Genomic DNA, 17,463 nt, shown 5'->3' on the forward strand with positions numbered 1-17,463 from the left:
CTGATAGGTTCTCTTTTTTTTCGTTCAGCCCACAGGCTGCATGAAAAAAAAAAAACCTATATGCCAAACAAGGACCAGCAATGTACTGGTGCGTTGCTGGACTTTGAGTGGTTATACCAGGATGATGCCTGCAGATTTAGGCATCATCTTGGTATCATTTTTTACAGCCAGCGGTCGGCTTACATGCAAAAGCAATCCTAGCGGATAATTGGTCGCTAGACTTATTTTACATGCAGTGGGAGGGGACTCCCCCCTCCCTCCTGCCGCCTTCCACGTTTTTTCTCGGGCTCTCCTGTCCCACCGGTTAACCCGAGAGTGCAGCCGGTGGTTAAGTTATCTAACCATAGAGCTGATTGGAGATGAGAATGGCTCCAATCATCTCTATGGCCTAAGATATCGGAAGCTACGAGCAATTCATGACTTCTGTTTCGCCAGAAATAAACAGCGCCGTTGGGAAATTGGGAAAGCATTTTATCACACCAATTTTGGTGTGGTCAGATGCGTTAAGGTCAGAGGAAAGATCTAGAGTCTAAAAGACCCCAATTTTTTTAAAAAAGAGTACCTGTCACTACAGATTGCTATTATAGGGGAAATTTAAATTTACTGTGATAACAATAAAAATGATTAAAAAAAAAAAAAATGAAAGAAAAGGTGTCAAAATAACAAAAAAGCAAATAGAAAAAAAAAATCAAGCCCCCCTGTCCCCCGTGCTTGCGCGCAAATGCGTACACAAGCGTTGGTCTAGTGTCATATGTAAACTGCAATTGCACCATGCATGTGAGGTATCGCCGCGAACGCCAGGTCGAGGGCAGTAATTCTTGCATTAGACCTCCTCTGTAAGTCCAAAGTGGTAACCTGTAAAGACTTTTAAAGGCTTTTAAAACTTTACGTAGTTTGTTGCCGCGGCACGGGCGTGTGCAATTTTTAAAGCATGTCATGTTAGGTGTCTATGAACTCGGCATAAGATCATCTTTTAAATTTTTACCAAACAATTTGGCATTATATAGTGTATTTCTGCATTAAATATAAAAAAAAGTTTTTTTTTTACGCAAAAATTGCGTTTGGAAAATGTGTGCGCAAATACCGTGTGACAAAAAAAATTGCAACATCCACCAATTTGTTCTGTAGGGCCTCTGCTTTAAAAAAATATATAATGTTTGGGGGTTCAAAGTAATTTTCTTGTGAAAAAAAAAATGTTTTTCATGTAAACAAAAACTCACAGAAAAGGCTTGGTTTTCAAGTGGTTAGAAGAGTGGGTGATGTGTTGCTAAAATTGAGCATAAAATGCCAGGACTGTTCAAACACCCCCCAAATGACCCCTTTTTGGAAAGTAGACACCCAAAGCTATTTGCTGAGAGGCATATTGAGTCCATGGAGTATTTTACATTTTGCCCTAAGTTTCAGGAAAATGACAATTTGTTTTTTTTTTGTTTTTTTTTTTTACACAAAGTTGTCACTAAATAATATATTGCTCACGCATGCCAAGTAGACACTCCAAGCTATTAGCTGAGAGGCATGATGAGTCCATGGAATAGTTTATATTTTGCCACAAGTTTCGGGAAAATTATTTTTTTTTTTTTTGTTTTTTTACACAAAGTTGTCAGTAAATAATATAATGCTCACACATGCCATTGGTATATGTGAAATGGCACCCCAAAATACATTCTGCTGCTTCTCCTGAGTACAGGGATACCCCATGTGTGAGACTTTTTGGCAGTCTAGCCGCGTACAGGACCCGGAAAACCAATCCGCACCTTCTGGCTTTCTAAGGGCGTAAATTGTTGATCTTACTCCTTAATACCTATCACACTTTTGAAGGCCATGAAATGCCAAGATGGCACAAAACCCCCCCCAAATGACCCCATTTTGCAAAGTAGACACTCCAATCTACTTGCTGAGATGCATGGTGAGTATTTTGCAGCTCTCATTTTTTTTGGAAAATGAAGAAAAAACAGGAAAATGCATTTTTTTCCCTCTTTTTTCAATTTCCAAAACTTTTTGACAAAAAGTGAGATCTGCAAAACACTCAACATGCCTCTCTGCAAATAGCTTAGGGTGTCTACTTTCCGAAAAGGGGTCATTTGGATGGGGGTTGTGCTGTCTTGGCATTTCATGGCCTCCAAAACTGTGATAGGTAGTCAGGAGTAAAATCAACAATTTACGCCCTTGGAAAGCCTGAAAGTGGTGATTGATGTTCGGGGTCTTGTACTCGGCTAGACTGCAAAAAAGTCTCACACATGGGGTATCCCTGTACTCAGGAGAAGCAGTAGAATGTATTTTGGGTTGTCATTTCACATATACCCATGGCATGTGTGAGAAATATATCATTTAGTGACAACTTTGTGTAAAAAAACAAAAAAAAAAATAATATATTTCCTGGAACTTGTGGCAAAATATAAAATATTCCATGGACTCACAATGCCTCTCAGCAAATAGCTTGGGGTGTCTACTTTGCAAAATTGGGTCATTTGGGGGGTTTTGTGCTATCTTGAAATTGCAGGGCCTCCGAAACTGTGATGGGTAGTGAGGAGTAAAATCAAAAATTTACGCCATTAGAAAACCTGAAGATGGTGATTGATTTTCCGGGTCCCGTACACAGCTAGGCTCTCAAAAAGTCTCACACATGGGGTATCCTCATACTCAGGAGAAGCGGCAGAATGTATTTTGGGGTGTCATTCCACATATACCCATGTCATGTGTGAGAAATGTATCTTTTAGTGACAACCTTGTGTTAAAAAAAAATAAAAAATAAATTTTTAATTTTCCCAAAACTTGTGGCAAAATATAAAATATTCCATGGACTCACCATGCCTCTCAGCAAACAGCTTGGGGTGTCTACTTTCCAAAATGGGGTCATTTGGGGGGTTTTGTGGTATCTTGACATTTCAGGGCCTCCTAAACCGTTATAGGTAGTGAGAAAATGCAATGAAAAATATACGCCCTTTGAAATTCTGATGGTGGGGATTGGTTTTTGACACACAGCTAGGCTCCCAAAAAGTCTCACATATGTGGTATCCCTGTACTCAGGAGAAGCAGCAGAATGTATTTTGGGGTGTAATTACACATATATGTGAGGGAAGCTGCGCTAAATGACAAGAACCATAAGTGATATTAGGTCCAGAAAAAGTCCCAAAAAAAATATATAATGAATAAGTATTGCTGAATCAACAAAGAAAGTGCAAAACTTCAACCGAAAATCCACAGGTGCAAACAATGAGTGTAATTACTGCTTACCAGATGCAGCAGTATAATGAGCCTTGAGCATATATGGCCAAGCCGGATGAAAATCTGTAGGGGATTCCTCACCAACGGTAGCCGACCCAGGAGCACAAATTGGTGGATATTGGAGTAAAAAACAAACACAAAAACATAGCGTGATACTGTATATTGAAAGTATGCAATAACCACTCCCGTGTGTGTCAGGAAAAGAAAGTGCTGATAGAAACCACCACCAACACAGGCAGCTTACCAGAATAAAAGTACAATAGGCACATCAATCTATAGAATCCCAAATGAATGGAATATTAAGCCGCGAGATGAGCCACCACCATATTCACAATCTAATTACCGGATTTGTGCAGGTAAGTCAGGTGTAGGTAACTACTCAAATCAACTCGTGACCCCAATAGGACCGTCACCATATATCCCCGCTTACCAGAAATAGGCAATAATATTGCATATATCCCAAATCCAGATGGCACTGGGTATATAATCCTGTTCACTGTGAGTAATCCGGTCCCTTATTCAATGAGGCTGACCCGCACATAGGGCTCCGATGTTCACATATAAATAATAATGGAGAATCCCATAGTGTAAAACCATTTATTTAAGAACAAATTAAAAGAATTGCACTTACAGGAAAGCACGAATAGTAGCGCTGAATCAAAGCTGCCGGCCGGACAGCTTCAAACACCCGCCTGAGCGTCTCGTAGAGGTGACTGGTAAGCAGTAATTACACCCATTGTTTGCACCTGTGGATTTTCGGTTGAAGTTTTGGACTTTCTTTGTTGATTCAGCAATACTTATTCATTATATATTTTTTTTGGGACTTTTTCTGGACCTAATATCACTTATGGTTCTTGTCATTTAGCGCAGCTTTCCTCACATATTGTTTTCCAGGATGTTTGTCACATACTAAGTTGCTGCTATTCTTTTTCCTGATATTTTGCGCAGTTTTCCCCTTTTTCTAATTACACATATACCCATGGCATGTGCGAGCAATATATAATTTCAATGACAACTTCGTGTAAAAAAAAAAAAATTTTTTTTTTTAGTCATTTTTCAAACACCTGTGACAAAAAAAATGAAATATTCAATGAGCTCAACATGCCTCTCAGGACATTCCTTAGGATGTCTACTTTCCAAAAAGTGGTAATTTGGGGGGGGTTTGTACTGCCCTGCCATTTTAACACTTCATGAAATGAGAAAGGCAGGCATAAATTAAAGCTGCCTAAATTTCAGTACTTACACCATAGTTTGTAGACACTATAAGTTTTGCGTAAACCAATAAAAATACGCTCATTGAAATTTTTTTTGTCAAAGACATGTAGCTAAATACATTTTGGCCAAAAAATATGACATAAATTGAGTATATTGCATATTTTCGAAAAGACAAAGTTAAAAATGTCATTTTTTCACAAAATTTTCGATATTTTTTTATTAATATCGCAAAAAATAAAAAGCGCAGAGGTGATCAAATACCACCAAAAGAAATCTCTGTTTGTGGGAAAAAAAGGACGTAAATTTCGTTTGGGTACCACATTGCATAACCGCACAATTGTCAGTTAAATTCACTCAGTGCCGAGTTGCAAAAAGTGGTCCAGACGTAAGACAGCAAAATCCTCCGGTGGTAAAGTGGTTAAGGGGAAACAATGGGGTTGAATTACTAAAATAAGAGAGTGCAAAATCTGGTGCAGCTCTGCATGGCAGCCAATCAGCTTCTAACTTCAGCGTGTTCAATTAAACGTTGACAATAAAGCCTGGAGGCTGATTGGTTTCTATTCAGAGCTGCACCAGATTTTCCACTCTCCAGTTTTAGTAAATCAACCCCAATGGCACAGCATATGTGCCAAAAACAATATGGCAGCTATCGGACACTGTTCTGTCCTGATCTTGTCCTGCAATAAACTGTGCAAAACATGACTAAAGCATATGTCAAGCAAAAAGCTTTTGGACAAAGTGAGGAAAGATTTAAAACTCCTGCTGTTGGTTTTTTACTGCTATCCATATACTGTAGCACCCAACTGCCATTGACTTTGTGGGACTACCTCTTTGGGAACAATTCCCTCTGCTTCTCATTCCTTCTCAGTTGTCCCTCTTTTTGGTCTGATATATAGACCTCTATAAACAAAATATTTAACTATCAAAAGTGTTATATTGAACTATTGTACTAAAGTTTATGTCTGAGCTATAAATGATTGCATTTGTTATTTTTAAAATCTTGCTTAAAAGGAAACATAATGGTGAAAAAAACACTTGTTGGTTAGATTGGATAAAATAATTGCTTGAAATCATTTTGAGGAGATTCTTTGTAGTCTGTGCAACTGGGAATGTGATAGAGTTGTGTCCTTTGTCTACATACTCTGTATTTAAAGATAACTCCACTCTGATCACACCTGCCGATACCCCCACCCTGATCTCACCCTCCAGATACCCGCCCTGAACAGAACCCCAGATAACCCCAATCTGATCACACTCCCAGATACCCCCACTCTGATCACAGCCCCCTAGATACTGCCCACACTGATCACACCCCACAGTTACCCCCTGCTCATATCACACACCCCAGATAGCCCCCCCACACACACACACACACACTTTGGTCACATCCTCTAGCTATCCCCACTCTATTCACACCCCTCAGATACCCCCACCCTGATCACACCCCCAGATACCCCCTCACCCTAATCACATCCCCCAGATACTCCCCAGACTCCCCTCTCCCCCGATTCCATCCACTCTTATCATACCCCCATATTCCATCCACTCTGATCACACCCCTATCCTTCCACTCTGATCACACCTCCAGATCCCCTCAGATCCCTCCACTCTGATCACAACCCCCAGATATCCCTCTCCCTCATCAAACATAAATCCCCCCACATCTGAAATGTGCTGCAGCACCAGGCACAGGGAGAAGAATATCTCCAGCAGGAGTTCCGGTGGCAGTGGCAGCTGCAGCAACCAGCGGGGAGTCTCCTCAACCCTAACCCCCTCCTTCATTAGCACCCCCGGTCTGACCCCCCCCCCCCTGAATTGCATGGCGCTCACTGCCTGCACACACTTGGAATTGGGATCTGCCCACCGCTCTGCCCTCCTCTGCATGCTTGGATCTGTTCTCCCTTCTTTCTCGGTGACAACAGCTAAACAGCGGGTAAACTAAACTCTCTAAGCTGTACCCTCTCTCTCTTACTGGATGCAGAGTAGAGGTTTTAGTTTACCTACTGCCTGGGCTACCTTTTTGGTGGATCCGGCCCTGTCTGCGCCTTGTCTAAATGTTGCATCCGAAGCGACTGCACTGGCTGCCCTTCCACACTACATCACTGCAGTGACCCCTTTTATGTTTCATCTAATTGTACATTCAATGTCATTATCGTGTTAGTGTTTGATGTTCTTTTTTAGCAATTCTCTACCTTGAAAACATAATAAAAATCTTTTGAGCAAGAATTAAGAAGAAAGAAGAAAGAAACAGATGTGAAGAAAATGGTAAAATGAGAAACGAAAAAAGAGAGAAAGAAGGGTTGGAGGAACTTAACATCCACGCTAGGTAAAATGGAAGCCCGTATTTCCAATCAGTATTTCCAATCAGCTCACAACAGTTATTACTAAAACTATTAGCATCTACTAGATCTTTCTTACCCTACATGCCTGTGACCATTGCTTGTTGCTTTGGATCAATAAACATGCAGACTGATCTGTTTTTTATGACATGTATAAATAAATTAAGGGTTTTAAACTCTTAGGGCTCTTTCACACGGGCGTTCCGTATGTCCGTTTTTCATCCCATCTGTTTGCGGATGAAAAACGGACATAATGTATCTCTATGTAAATACGGATGTCATCGGATGATCATCCTCTGACATCCGTTTTTTGTCAGTTCAGTTCAGTTCAGTTCAGTTTTTTTGAACGGAGGAGAACCCTATTTTGTCTTCCTTTCAAAAAACGGAACTGAAGCAAAAACGGATGTCAGTGGTGTCATCCGTATTTACATAGACATGCATTATGTCAGTTTTTCATCCGCAAACGGATGGGATGAAAAACGGACATACGGACCGGATGACATAAGTGTCATCCGTGTCCGTTACAAAAAAAAAAAAAGGACCTGATCGGGCAAAAAAAAAAGGAACGCCCGTGTGAAAGAGCCCTTAAGTGCATCGCCTTCACTGTTTCTCACAAAATTTTGGGCTTGGTCCACACCTATGCAGTATGCTTTTGATCCATTTCTGCAGTGATTTCTGCATTGCATTTTGCGTTTTTGCTTTTTTGATACATTTTGCATTTATGCTTTTTTTTTTTTTTTTACTAATTTACTAATTTGTTGTTGGGTGGATTAAAGAATCCAAAACGCAAATTGCGGCAAAATCGCACTTCATGCTTTTCTGAAGCTTCTCCATTGAAGTCTATTCAACTGAAAATAAACCATTTTGCTTTAATAAAAGGTCTCTGACTCTTTCCATAAACACAGTGGCTGAAAAAAGCATAGGTCTGAACGTACCCCATAGAAAACCATGTTAAATGGACTGTAGTGAGTTTCTTCAAAAAGCATTAAAAAACGCATAGGTGTGAACCAAGCCTTAGAATGGCTGTTGCATGGTCTGAGCATCACTGGACAAAAATAAGGGTTGATAATAAATCCACATGCCTGCACATCTTGTATCTACACGGCTTCTAATCAACATTTACTATTGTTTTATTACAGTGTTTCATGAACTAGCTTGTTTGTTGTGCTCCTGCTTCTAAGACAAAGTATACAGGTCACCTCATAATATATCCCAATTCCAGTGCGATTTTTAACTAGTTAATACTAACCAAAAAACTGTATGTAGCAATGTTTTGGTTACCTGTCCACGCAGTGAGCAGCAGTCAAGACACGGTTAGCACGGATTAGGGAACCTCCGCATTTGTGACGCCAGCTGCTGCCAGAGCTATCTTGGAGAGATACCTAGAGGTAGAAAATGATAGTAATTTGTATAAACAATATTACCTATTTTTTTTTTTGTTGTATTAGAGTGTCTAATCTAATTGGTATTGTACAAAAAAAAAAAAAACCTTTTTAAAAGAGGACTATAATCCTTTTAATGTATGCATTAATGTGGTCTATTAATGTATATACTGTCTTGTTTCTATATAAAATGTAATTAACTATGTACATAAAGCAGCCATGTTGATTCCCTGATCTTGCTAATAAAAAACAGTCTGTGATTTGTAGCAAGAGATCATGCGATCTATGCCACCTATGGTGGGAGCTGGGGAACATTAGATGTTTAATAATGGGAAGAGATAGAAACTTTCCAGTTTACAAGAATAATTTTGTAATTTGCCGGCATATGCTCTAATGAGTTATGTAATCTATTCAGCTTGCTGATTAGTCAAGCACATGTGCAGTAGTGATGAGCCGAACACCCCCCTGTTCTGTTCGCACCAGAATACCGCGAACAGGGGAAAAGTTTGTTCGAACAAACGAACTCCATTGAAGTCTTTAGGAAGAAAATGAAATGAAGAAAAAACAGGAAAATGCATTTTTTTCCCTCTTTTTTCAATTTCCAAAACTTTTTGACAAAAAGTGAGATCTGCAAAACACTCAACATGCCTCTCTGCAAATAGCTTAGGGTGTCTACTTTCCGAAAAGGGGTCATTTGGATGGGGGTTGTGCTGTCTTGGCATTTCATGGCCTCCAAAACTGTGATAGGTAGTCAGGAGTAAAATCAACAATTTACGCCCTTGGAAAGCCTGAAAGTGGTGATTGATGTTCGGGGTCTTGTACTCGGCTAGACTGCAAAAAAGTCTCACACATGGGGTATCCCTGTACTCAGGAGAAGCAGTAGAATGTATTTTGGGTTGTCATTTCACATATACCCATGGCATGTGTGAGAAATATATCATTTAGTGACAACTTTGTGTAAAAAAACAAAAAAAAAAATAATATATTTCCTGGAACTTGTGGCAAAATATAAAATATTCCATGGACTCACAATGCCTCTCAGCAAATAGCTTGGGGTGTCTACTTTGCAAAATTGGGTCATTTGGGGGGTTTTGTGCTATCTTGAAATTGCAGGGCCTCCGAAACTGTGATGGGTAGTGAGGAGTAAAATCAAAAATTTACGCCATTAGAAAACCTGAAGATGGTGATTGATTTTCCGGGTCCCGTACACAGCTAGGCTCTCAAAAAGTCTCACACATGGGGTATCCTCATACTCAGGAGAAGCGGCAGAATGTATTTTGGGGTGTCATTCCACATATACCCATGTCATGTGTGAGAAATGTATCTTTTAGTGACAACCTTGTGTTAAAAAAAAATAAAAAATAAATTTTTAATTTTCCCAAAACTTGTGGCAAAATATAAAATATTCCATGGACTCACCATGCCTCTCAGCAAACAGCTTGGGGTGTCTACTTTCCAAAATGGGGTCATTTGGGGGGTTTTGTGGTATCTTGACATTTCAGGGCCTCCTAAACCGTTATAGGTAGTGAGAAAATGCAATGAAAAATATACGCCCTTTGAAATTCTGATGGTGGGGATTGGTTTTTGACACACAGCTAGGCTCCCAAGAAGTCTCACATATGTGGTATCCCTGTACTCAGGAGAAGCAGCAGAATGTATTTTGGGGTGTAATTACACATATATGTGAGGGAAGCTGCGCTAAATGACAAGAACCATAAGTGATATTAGGTCCAGAAAAAGTCCCAAAAAAAATATATAATGAATAAGTATTGCTGAATCAACAAAGAAAGTGCAAAACTTCAACCGAAAATCCACAGGTGCAAACAATGAGTGTAATTACTGCTTACCAGATGCAGCAGTATAATGAGCCTTGAGCATATATGGCCAAGCCGGATGAAAATCTGTAGGGGATTCCTCACCAACGGTAGCCGACCCAGGAGCACAAATTGGTGGATATTGGAGTAAAAAACAAACACAAAAACATAGCGTGATACTGTATATTGAAAGTATGCAATAACCACTCCCGTGTGTGTCAGGAAAAGAAAGTGCTGATAGAAACCACCACCAACACAGGCAGCTTACCAGAATAAAAGTACAATAGGCACATCAATCTATAGAATCCCAAATGAATGGAATATTAAGCCGCGAGATGAGCCACCACCATATTCACAATCTAATTACCGGATTTGTGCAGGTAAGTCAGGTGTAGGTAACTACTCAAATCAACTCGTGACCCCAATAGGACCGTCACCATATATCCCCGCTTACCAGAAATAGGCAATAATATTGCATATATCCCAAATCCAGATGGCACTGGGTATATAATCCTGTTCACTGTGAGTAATCCGGTCCCTTATTCAATGAGGCTGACCCGCACATAGGGCTCCGATGTTCACATATAAATAATAATGGAGAATCCCATAGTGTAAAACCATTTATTTAAGAACAAATTAAAAGAATTGCACTTACAGGAAAGCACGAATAGTAGCGCTGAATCAAAGCTGCCGGCCGGACAGCTTCAAACACCCGCCTGAGCGTCTCGTAGAGGTGACTGGTAAGCAGTAATTACACCCATTGTTTGCACCTGTGGATTTTCGGTTGAAGTTTTGGACTTTCTTTGTTGATTCAGCAATACTTATTCATTATATATTTTTTTTGGGACTTTTTCTGGACCTAATATCACTTATGGTTCTTGTCATTTAGCGCAGCTTTCCTCACATATTGTTTTCCAGGATGTTTGTCACATACTAAGTTGCTGCTATTCTTTTTCCTGATATTTTGCGCAGTTTTCCCCTTTTTCTAATTACACATATACCCATGGCATGTGCGAGCAATATATAATTTCAATGACAACTTCGTGTAAAAAAAAAAAAATTTTTTTTTTTAGTCATTTTTCAAACACCTGTGACAAAAAAAATGAAATATTCAATGAGCTCAACATGCCTCTCAGGACATTCCTTAGGATGTCTACTTTCCAAAAAGTGGTAATTTGGGGGGGGTTTGTACTGCCCTGCCATTTTAACACTTCATGAAATGAGAAAGGCAGGCATAAATTAAAGCTGCCTAAATTTCAGTACTTACACCATAGTTTGTAGACACTATAAGTTTTGCGTAAACCAATAAAAATACGCTCATTGAAATTTTTTTTTGTCAAAGACATGTAGCTAAATACATTTTGGCCAAAAAATATGACATAAATTGAGTATATTGCATATTTTCGAAAAGACAAAGTTAAAAATGTCATTTTTTCACAAAATTTTCGATATTTTTTTATTAATATCGCAAAAAATAAAAAGCGCAGAGGTGATCAAATACCACCAAAAGAAATCTCTGTTTGTGGGAAAAAAAGGAAGTAAATTTCGTTTGGGTACCACATTGCATAACCGCACAATTGTCAGTTAAATTCACTCAGTGCCGAGTTGCAAAAAGTGGTCCAGACGTAAGACAGCAAAATCCTCCGGTGGTAAAGTGGTTAAGGGGAAACAATGGGGTTGAATTACTAAAATAAGAGAGTGCAAAATCTGGTGCAGCTCTGCATGGCAGCCAATCAGCTTCTAACTTCAGCGTGTTCAATTAAACGTTGACAATAAAGCCTGGAGGCTGATTGGTTTCTATTCAGAGCTGCACCAGATTTTCCACTCTCCAGTTTTAGTAAATCAACCCCAATGGCACAGCATATGTGCCAAAAACAATATGGCAGCTATCGGACACTGTTCTGTCCTGATCTTGTCCTGCAATAAACTGTGCAAAACATGACTAAAGCATATGTCAAGCAAAAAGCTTTTGGACAAAGTGAGGAAAGATTTAAAACTCCTGCTGTTGGTTTTTTACTGCTATCCATATACTGTAGCACCCAACTGCCATTGACTTTGTGGGACTACCTCTTTGGGAACAATTCCCTCTGCTTCTCATTCCTTCTCAGTTGTCCCTCTTTTTGGTCTGATATATAGACCTCTATAAACAAAATATTTAACTATCAAAAGTGTTATATTGAACTATTGTACTAAAGTTTATGTCTGAGCTATAAATGATTGCATTTGTTATTTTTAAAATCTTGCTTAAAAGGAAACATAATGGTGAAAAAAACACTTGTTGGTTAGATTGGATAAAATAATTGCTTGAAATCATTTTGAGGAGATTCTTTGTAGTCTGTGCAACTGGGAATGTGATAGAGTTGTGTCCTTTGTCTACATACTCTGTATTTAAAGATAACTCCACTCTGATCACACCTGCCGATACCCCCACCCTGATCTCACCCTCCAGATACCCGCCCTGAACAGAACCCCAGATAACCCCAATCTGATCACACTCCCAGATACCCCCACTCTGATCACAGCCCCCTAGATACTGCCCACACTGATCACACCCCACAGTTACCCCCTGCTCATATCACACACCCCAGATAGCCCCCCCCCACACACACACACACACTTTGGTCACATCCTCTAGCTATCCCCACTCTATTCACACCCCTCAGATACCCCCACCCTGATCACACCCCCAGATACCCCCTCACCCTAATCACATCCCCCAGATACTCCCCAGACTCCCCTCTCCCCCGATTCCATCCACTCTTATCATACCCCCATATTCCATCCACTCTGATCACACCCCTATCCTTCCACTCTGATCACACCTCCAGATCCCCTCAGATCCCTCCACTCTGATCACAACCCCCAGATATCCCTCTCCCTCATCAAACATAAATCCCCCCACATCTGAAATGTGCTGCAGCACCAGGCACAGGGAGAAGAATATCTCCAGCAGGAGTTCCGGTGGCAGTGGCAGCTGCAGCAACCAGCGGGGAGTCTCCTCAACCCTAACCCCCTCCTTCATTAGCACCCCCGGTCTGACCCCCCCCCCCCTGAATTGCATGGCGCTCACTGCCTGCACACACTTGGAATTGGGATCTGCCCACCGCTCTGCCCTCCTCTGCATGCTTGGATCTGTTCTCCCTTCTTTCTCGGTGACAACAGCTAAACAGCGGGTAAACTAAACTCTCTAAGCTGTACCCTCTCTCTCTTACTGGATGCAGAGTAGAGGTTTTAGTTTACCTACTGCCTGGGCTACCTTTTTGGTGGATCCGGCCCTGTCTGCGCCTTGTCTAAATGTTGCATCCGAAGCGACTGCACTGGCTGCCCTTCCACACTACATCACTGCAGTGACCCCTTTTATGTTTCATCTAATTGTACATTCAATGTCATTATCGTGTTAGTGTTTGATGTTCTTTTTTAGCAATTCTCTACCTTGAAAACATAATAAAAATCTTTTGAGCAAGAATTAAGAAGAAAGAAGAAAGAAACAGATGTGAAGAAAATGGTAAAATGAGAAACGAAAAAAGAGAGAAAGAAGGGTTGGAGGAACTTAACATCCACGCTAGGTAAAATGGAAGCCCGTATTTCCAATCAGTATTTCCAATCAGCTCACAACAGTTATTACTAAAACTATTAGCATCTACTAGATCTTTCTTACCCTACATGCCTGTGACCATTGCTTGTTGCTTTGGATCAATAAACATGCAGACTGATCTGTTTTTTATGACATGTATAAATAAATTAAGGGTTTTAAACTCTTAGGGCTCTTTCACACGGGCGTTCCGTATGTCCGTTTTTCATCCCATCTGTTTGCGGATGAAAAACGGACATAATGTATCTCTATGTAAATACGGATGTCATCGGATGATCATCCTCTGACATCCGTTTTTTGTCAGTTCAGTTCAGTTCAGTTCAGTTTTTTTGAACGGAGGAGAACCCTATTTTGTCTTCCTTTCAAAAAACGGAACTGAAGCAAAAACGGATGTCAGTGGTGTCATCCGTATTTACATAGACATGCATTATGTCAGTTTTTCATCCGCAAACGGATGGGATGAAAAACGGACATACGGACCGGATGACATAAGTGTCATCCGTGTCCGTTACAAAAAAAAAAAAAGGACCTGATCGGGCAAAAAAAAAAGGAACGCCCGTGTGAAAGAGCCCTTAAGTGCATCGCCTTCACTGTTTCTCACAAAATTTTGGGCTTGGTCCACACCTATGCAGTATGCTTTTGATCCATTTCTGCAGTGATTTCTGCATTGCATTTTGCGTTTTTGCTTTTTTGATACATTTTGCATTTATGCTTTTTTTTTTTTTTTTACTAATTTACTAATTTGTTGTTGGGTGGATTAAAGAATCCAAAACGCAAATTGCGGCAAAATCGCACTTCATGCTTTTCTGAAGCTTCTCCATTGAAGTCTATTCAACTGAAAATAAACCATTTTGCTTTAATAAAAGGTCTCTGACTCTTTCCATAAACACAGTGGCTGAAAAAAGCATAGGTCTGAACGTACCCCATAGAAAACCATGTTAAATGGACTGTAGTGAGTTTCTTCAAAAAGCATTAAAAAACGCATAGGTGTGAACCAAGCCTTAGAATGGCTGTTGCATGGTCTGAGCATCACTGGACAAAAATAAGGGTTGATAATAAATCCACATGCCTGCACATCTTGTATCTACACGGCTTCTAATCAACATTTACTATTGTTTTATTACAGTGTTTCATGAACTAGCTTGTTTGTTGTGCTCCTGCTTCTAAGACAAAGTATACAGGTCACCTCATAATATATCCCAATTCCAGTGCGATTTTTAACTAGTTAATACTAACCAAAAAACTGTATGTAGCAATGTTTTGGTTACCTGTCCACGCAGTGAGCAGCAGTCAAGACACGGTTAGCACGGATTAGGGAACCTCCGCATTTGTGACGCCAGCTGCTGCCAGAGCTATCTTGGAGAGATACCTAGAGGTAGAAAATGATAGTAATTTGTATAAACAATATTACCTATTTTTTTTTTTTGTTGTATTAGAGTGTCTAATCTAATTGGTATTGTACAAAAAAAAAAAAAACCTTTTTAAAAGAGGACTATAATCCTTTTAATGTATGCATTAATGTGGTCTATTAATGTATATACTGTCTTGTTTCTATATAAAATGTAATTAACTATGTACATAAAGCAGCCATGTTGATTCCCTGATCTTGCTAATAAAAAACAGTCTGTGATTTGTAGCAAGAGATCATGCGATCTATGCCACCTATGGTGGGAGCTGGGGAACATTAGATGTTTAATAATGGGAAGAGATAGAAACTTTCCAGTTTACAAGAATAATTTTGTAATTTGCCGGCATATGCTCTAATGAGTTATGTAATCTATTCAGCTTGCTGATTAGTCAAGCACATGTGCAGTAGTGATGAGCCGAACACCCCCCTGTTCTGTTCGCACCAGAATACCGCGAACAGGGGAAAAGTTTGTTCGAACAAACGAACTCCATTGAAGTCTTTAGGACTCAAACCTCAAGAATCAAAAGCCCTCATTTTAAAGGCTTAAATGCAAGTTATTGCCCAAAAAGAGTGTATGGGGGTCCGGGTGCTGACCTGGGGAACATGTACCAATGCAAAAGTTTTTTTTTAAAAACAATCGCTTTTAAAGGAGCAGTGATTTACTGACTTAATGAGGCTTAAAGTGAAATTATAAAAATGAAAAATTCCTTTAAATATCGTGCCTGGGGGGGTCCCCTTATCGTGCCTGTAAAGTAGTGCATCTGTACGATGTATGTAGCCTGCTGCAGCAATACTGACATTTCTAAAGGAAAAAATGTCATATACAAATATACATACAAAATTTCAAATCGCATGTACTTGTTATACAGGTGCAGAAAAATTGGGCCTTTGCTGTTGGTGGTACCTGAACATCATAACCCCTCACAGTTACTCTTGCTGGGTGCAGGAGGAGCGGGCCCTGCTGGTAAAAATTCCATACAAATTTGAAATCGCATGTACTTATACAGGTGCAAAAAAATTGGGCCTTGGTTGCTGGTGGTGCCTGAACACCGTAACCCCCTCACAGTTACTCTTGCTGGGTGCAGGAACAGGTCCTGCTGGTAAAAATTCCGTACAAATTTGAAATCGCATGTACTTGTCATACAGGTGCAGAAAAATTGGGCCTAGGTTGTTGGAAGTGCCTGAACACTGTAACCCCTGACAGTTACTCTTGCTGGGCGCAGGAACGGGCCCTGCTGGTAAAAATTCCATACAAATTTGAAATTGCATGTACTTGTCATACAGTTGCAGAAAAATTGGGCCTTGGTTGTTGGTGGTGCCTTAACACCGTAACCCCCTCACAGTTACTCTTGCTGGGTGCAGAAACGGGCCCTGCTGGTAAAAATTCCATACAAATTTGAAATTGCATGTACTTGTTATACAGGTGCAGAAAAATATGGCCTTGGTTGTTGGTGGTGCCTGAACACCGAAACCCCTCGCAGTTATGCTTGCTGGGTGCAGGAACGGGCCCTGCTGGTAAAAATTCCATACAAATTTGAAATTGCATGTACTTGTCATAGTGGTGCAGAAATATTGGGCCTTTGGTGTTGGTGATGCCTGAACACCGTAACCCCTCACAGCTACTCTTGCTGGGTGCAGGGCACAGGGACAGGGCCTGCTGATAAAAATTACATACAAAATTAAAATTGTATCCATCGTTCATACAAGTGAAGAAAAATTAGGCCTTGGGTGTTGGTGGTGACCTAAACCAAAAACATTGTTGAAAGCTAGCAGAATCAAGATTGAGGAATAGGATAGGCAGCATATACAGTCTTCAAGGGATGGCACACCCCTAGCAAATTCAAACAGTTACATCAGCATCAGGGGGCTTGATAGCTGCTGTTGATCCAGGACTGATTCATTTTGATAAACGTCAGCTGGTCAACAGAGTCTATGGATAGACACACTCTTTTGTCCATCACAAAACCTCCGGCAGCACTGAATGTCCGTTCGGAAAGCACGCTGGAAAAGCAGGAAAGGCCAGTAGCTCCATTGCATATTGAGCAAGTTCTGGCCAGTGGTCCATCCTCAAGACCCAGTGACCCAGTAACCCAGTGGATGCTCAGTTGGAAAGGTATCCATGTCTGCTCTTGCCCCTAGATAATCATGCACCAAATGATGGGGATGCTGCCAATGGTTGCTTAAACTTAACAGCCCTGGGTGCTGCTGAGGACTAAAGAACTGTTTAAAGGCATCAGTCAGCCGGTCGCCTTCTCCACCACTCCTACATTGGCTAAACAAAGCCTCAGAAACATGTCCAGAGAATGTTAATCTCCCAGTGTCTGGAAAGGTGTTACACAATTTTTTTTCAAGGCCTCCTCAAAAAGTTTCATCCTCTGCTCCCTCTGCGAAGGCAGGATGAGCTCTGCAACTTTACCCTTGTAACGTGGATCTAGAAGGGTTGCCAACCAATAATTATCCCTCTTCTTGATAGCATGAATCCTCAGGT

At 40.5% G+C, this 17,463-nt stretch overlaps 1 protein-coding gene across 1 annotated transcript in view; it reads right to left on the reverse strand.

The window, feature by feature from the left end:
• LOC309545936 (chymotrypsin-like elastase family member 1) overlaps nucleotides 1-17,463 on the reverse strand; it is a 121,086-nt gene that overhangs the window by 12,335 nt on the left and 91,288 nt on the right. Inside the window, exon 3 of the mRNA XM_082245380.1 lies at nucleotides 8,061-8,161. Within this exon, the coding sequence (XP_082101506.1) occupies nucleotides 8,061-8,161 (101 nt within the window). The remainder of the gene's footprint in view (nucleotides 1-8,060; nucleotides 8,162-17,463) is intronic.

The sequence above is a fragment of the Pelophylax lessonae genome, assembly GCF_965119305.1.
Source record: "Pelophylax lessonae genome assembly, chromosome: 2".
In the NCBI taxonomy this organism is placed as follows: Eukaryota; Metazoa; Chordata; class Amphibia; order Anura; family Ranidae; genus Pelophylax; species Pelophylax lessonae.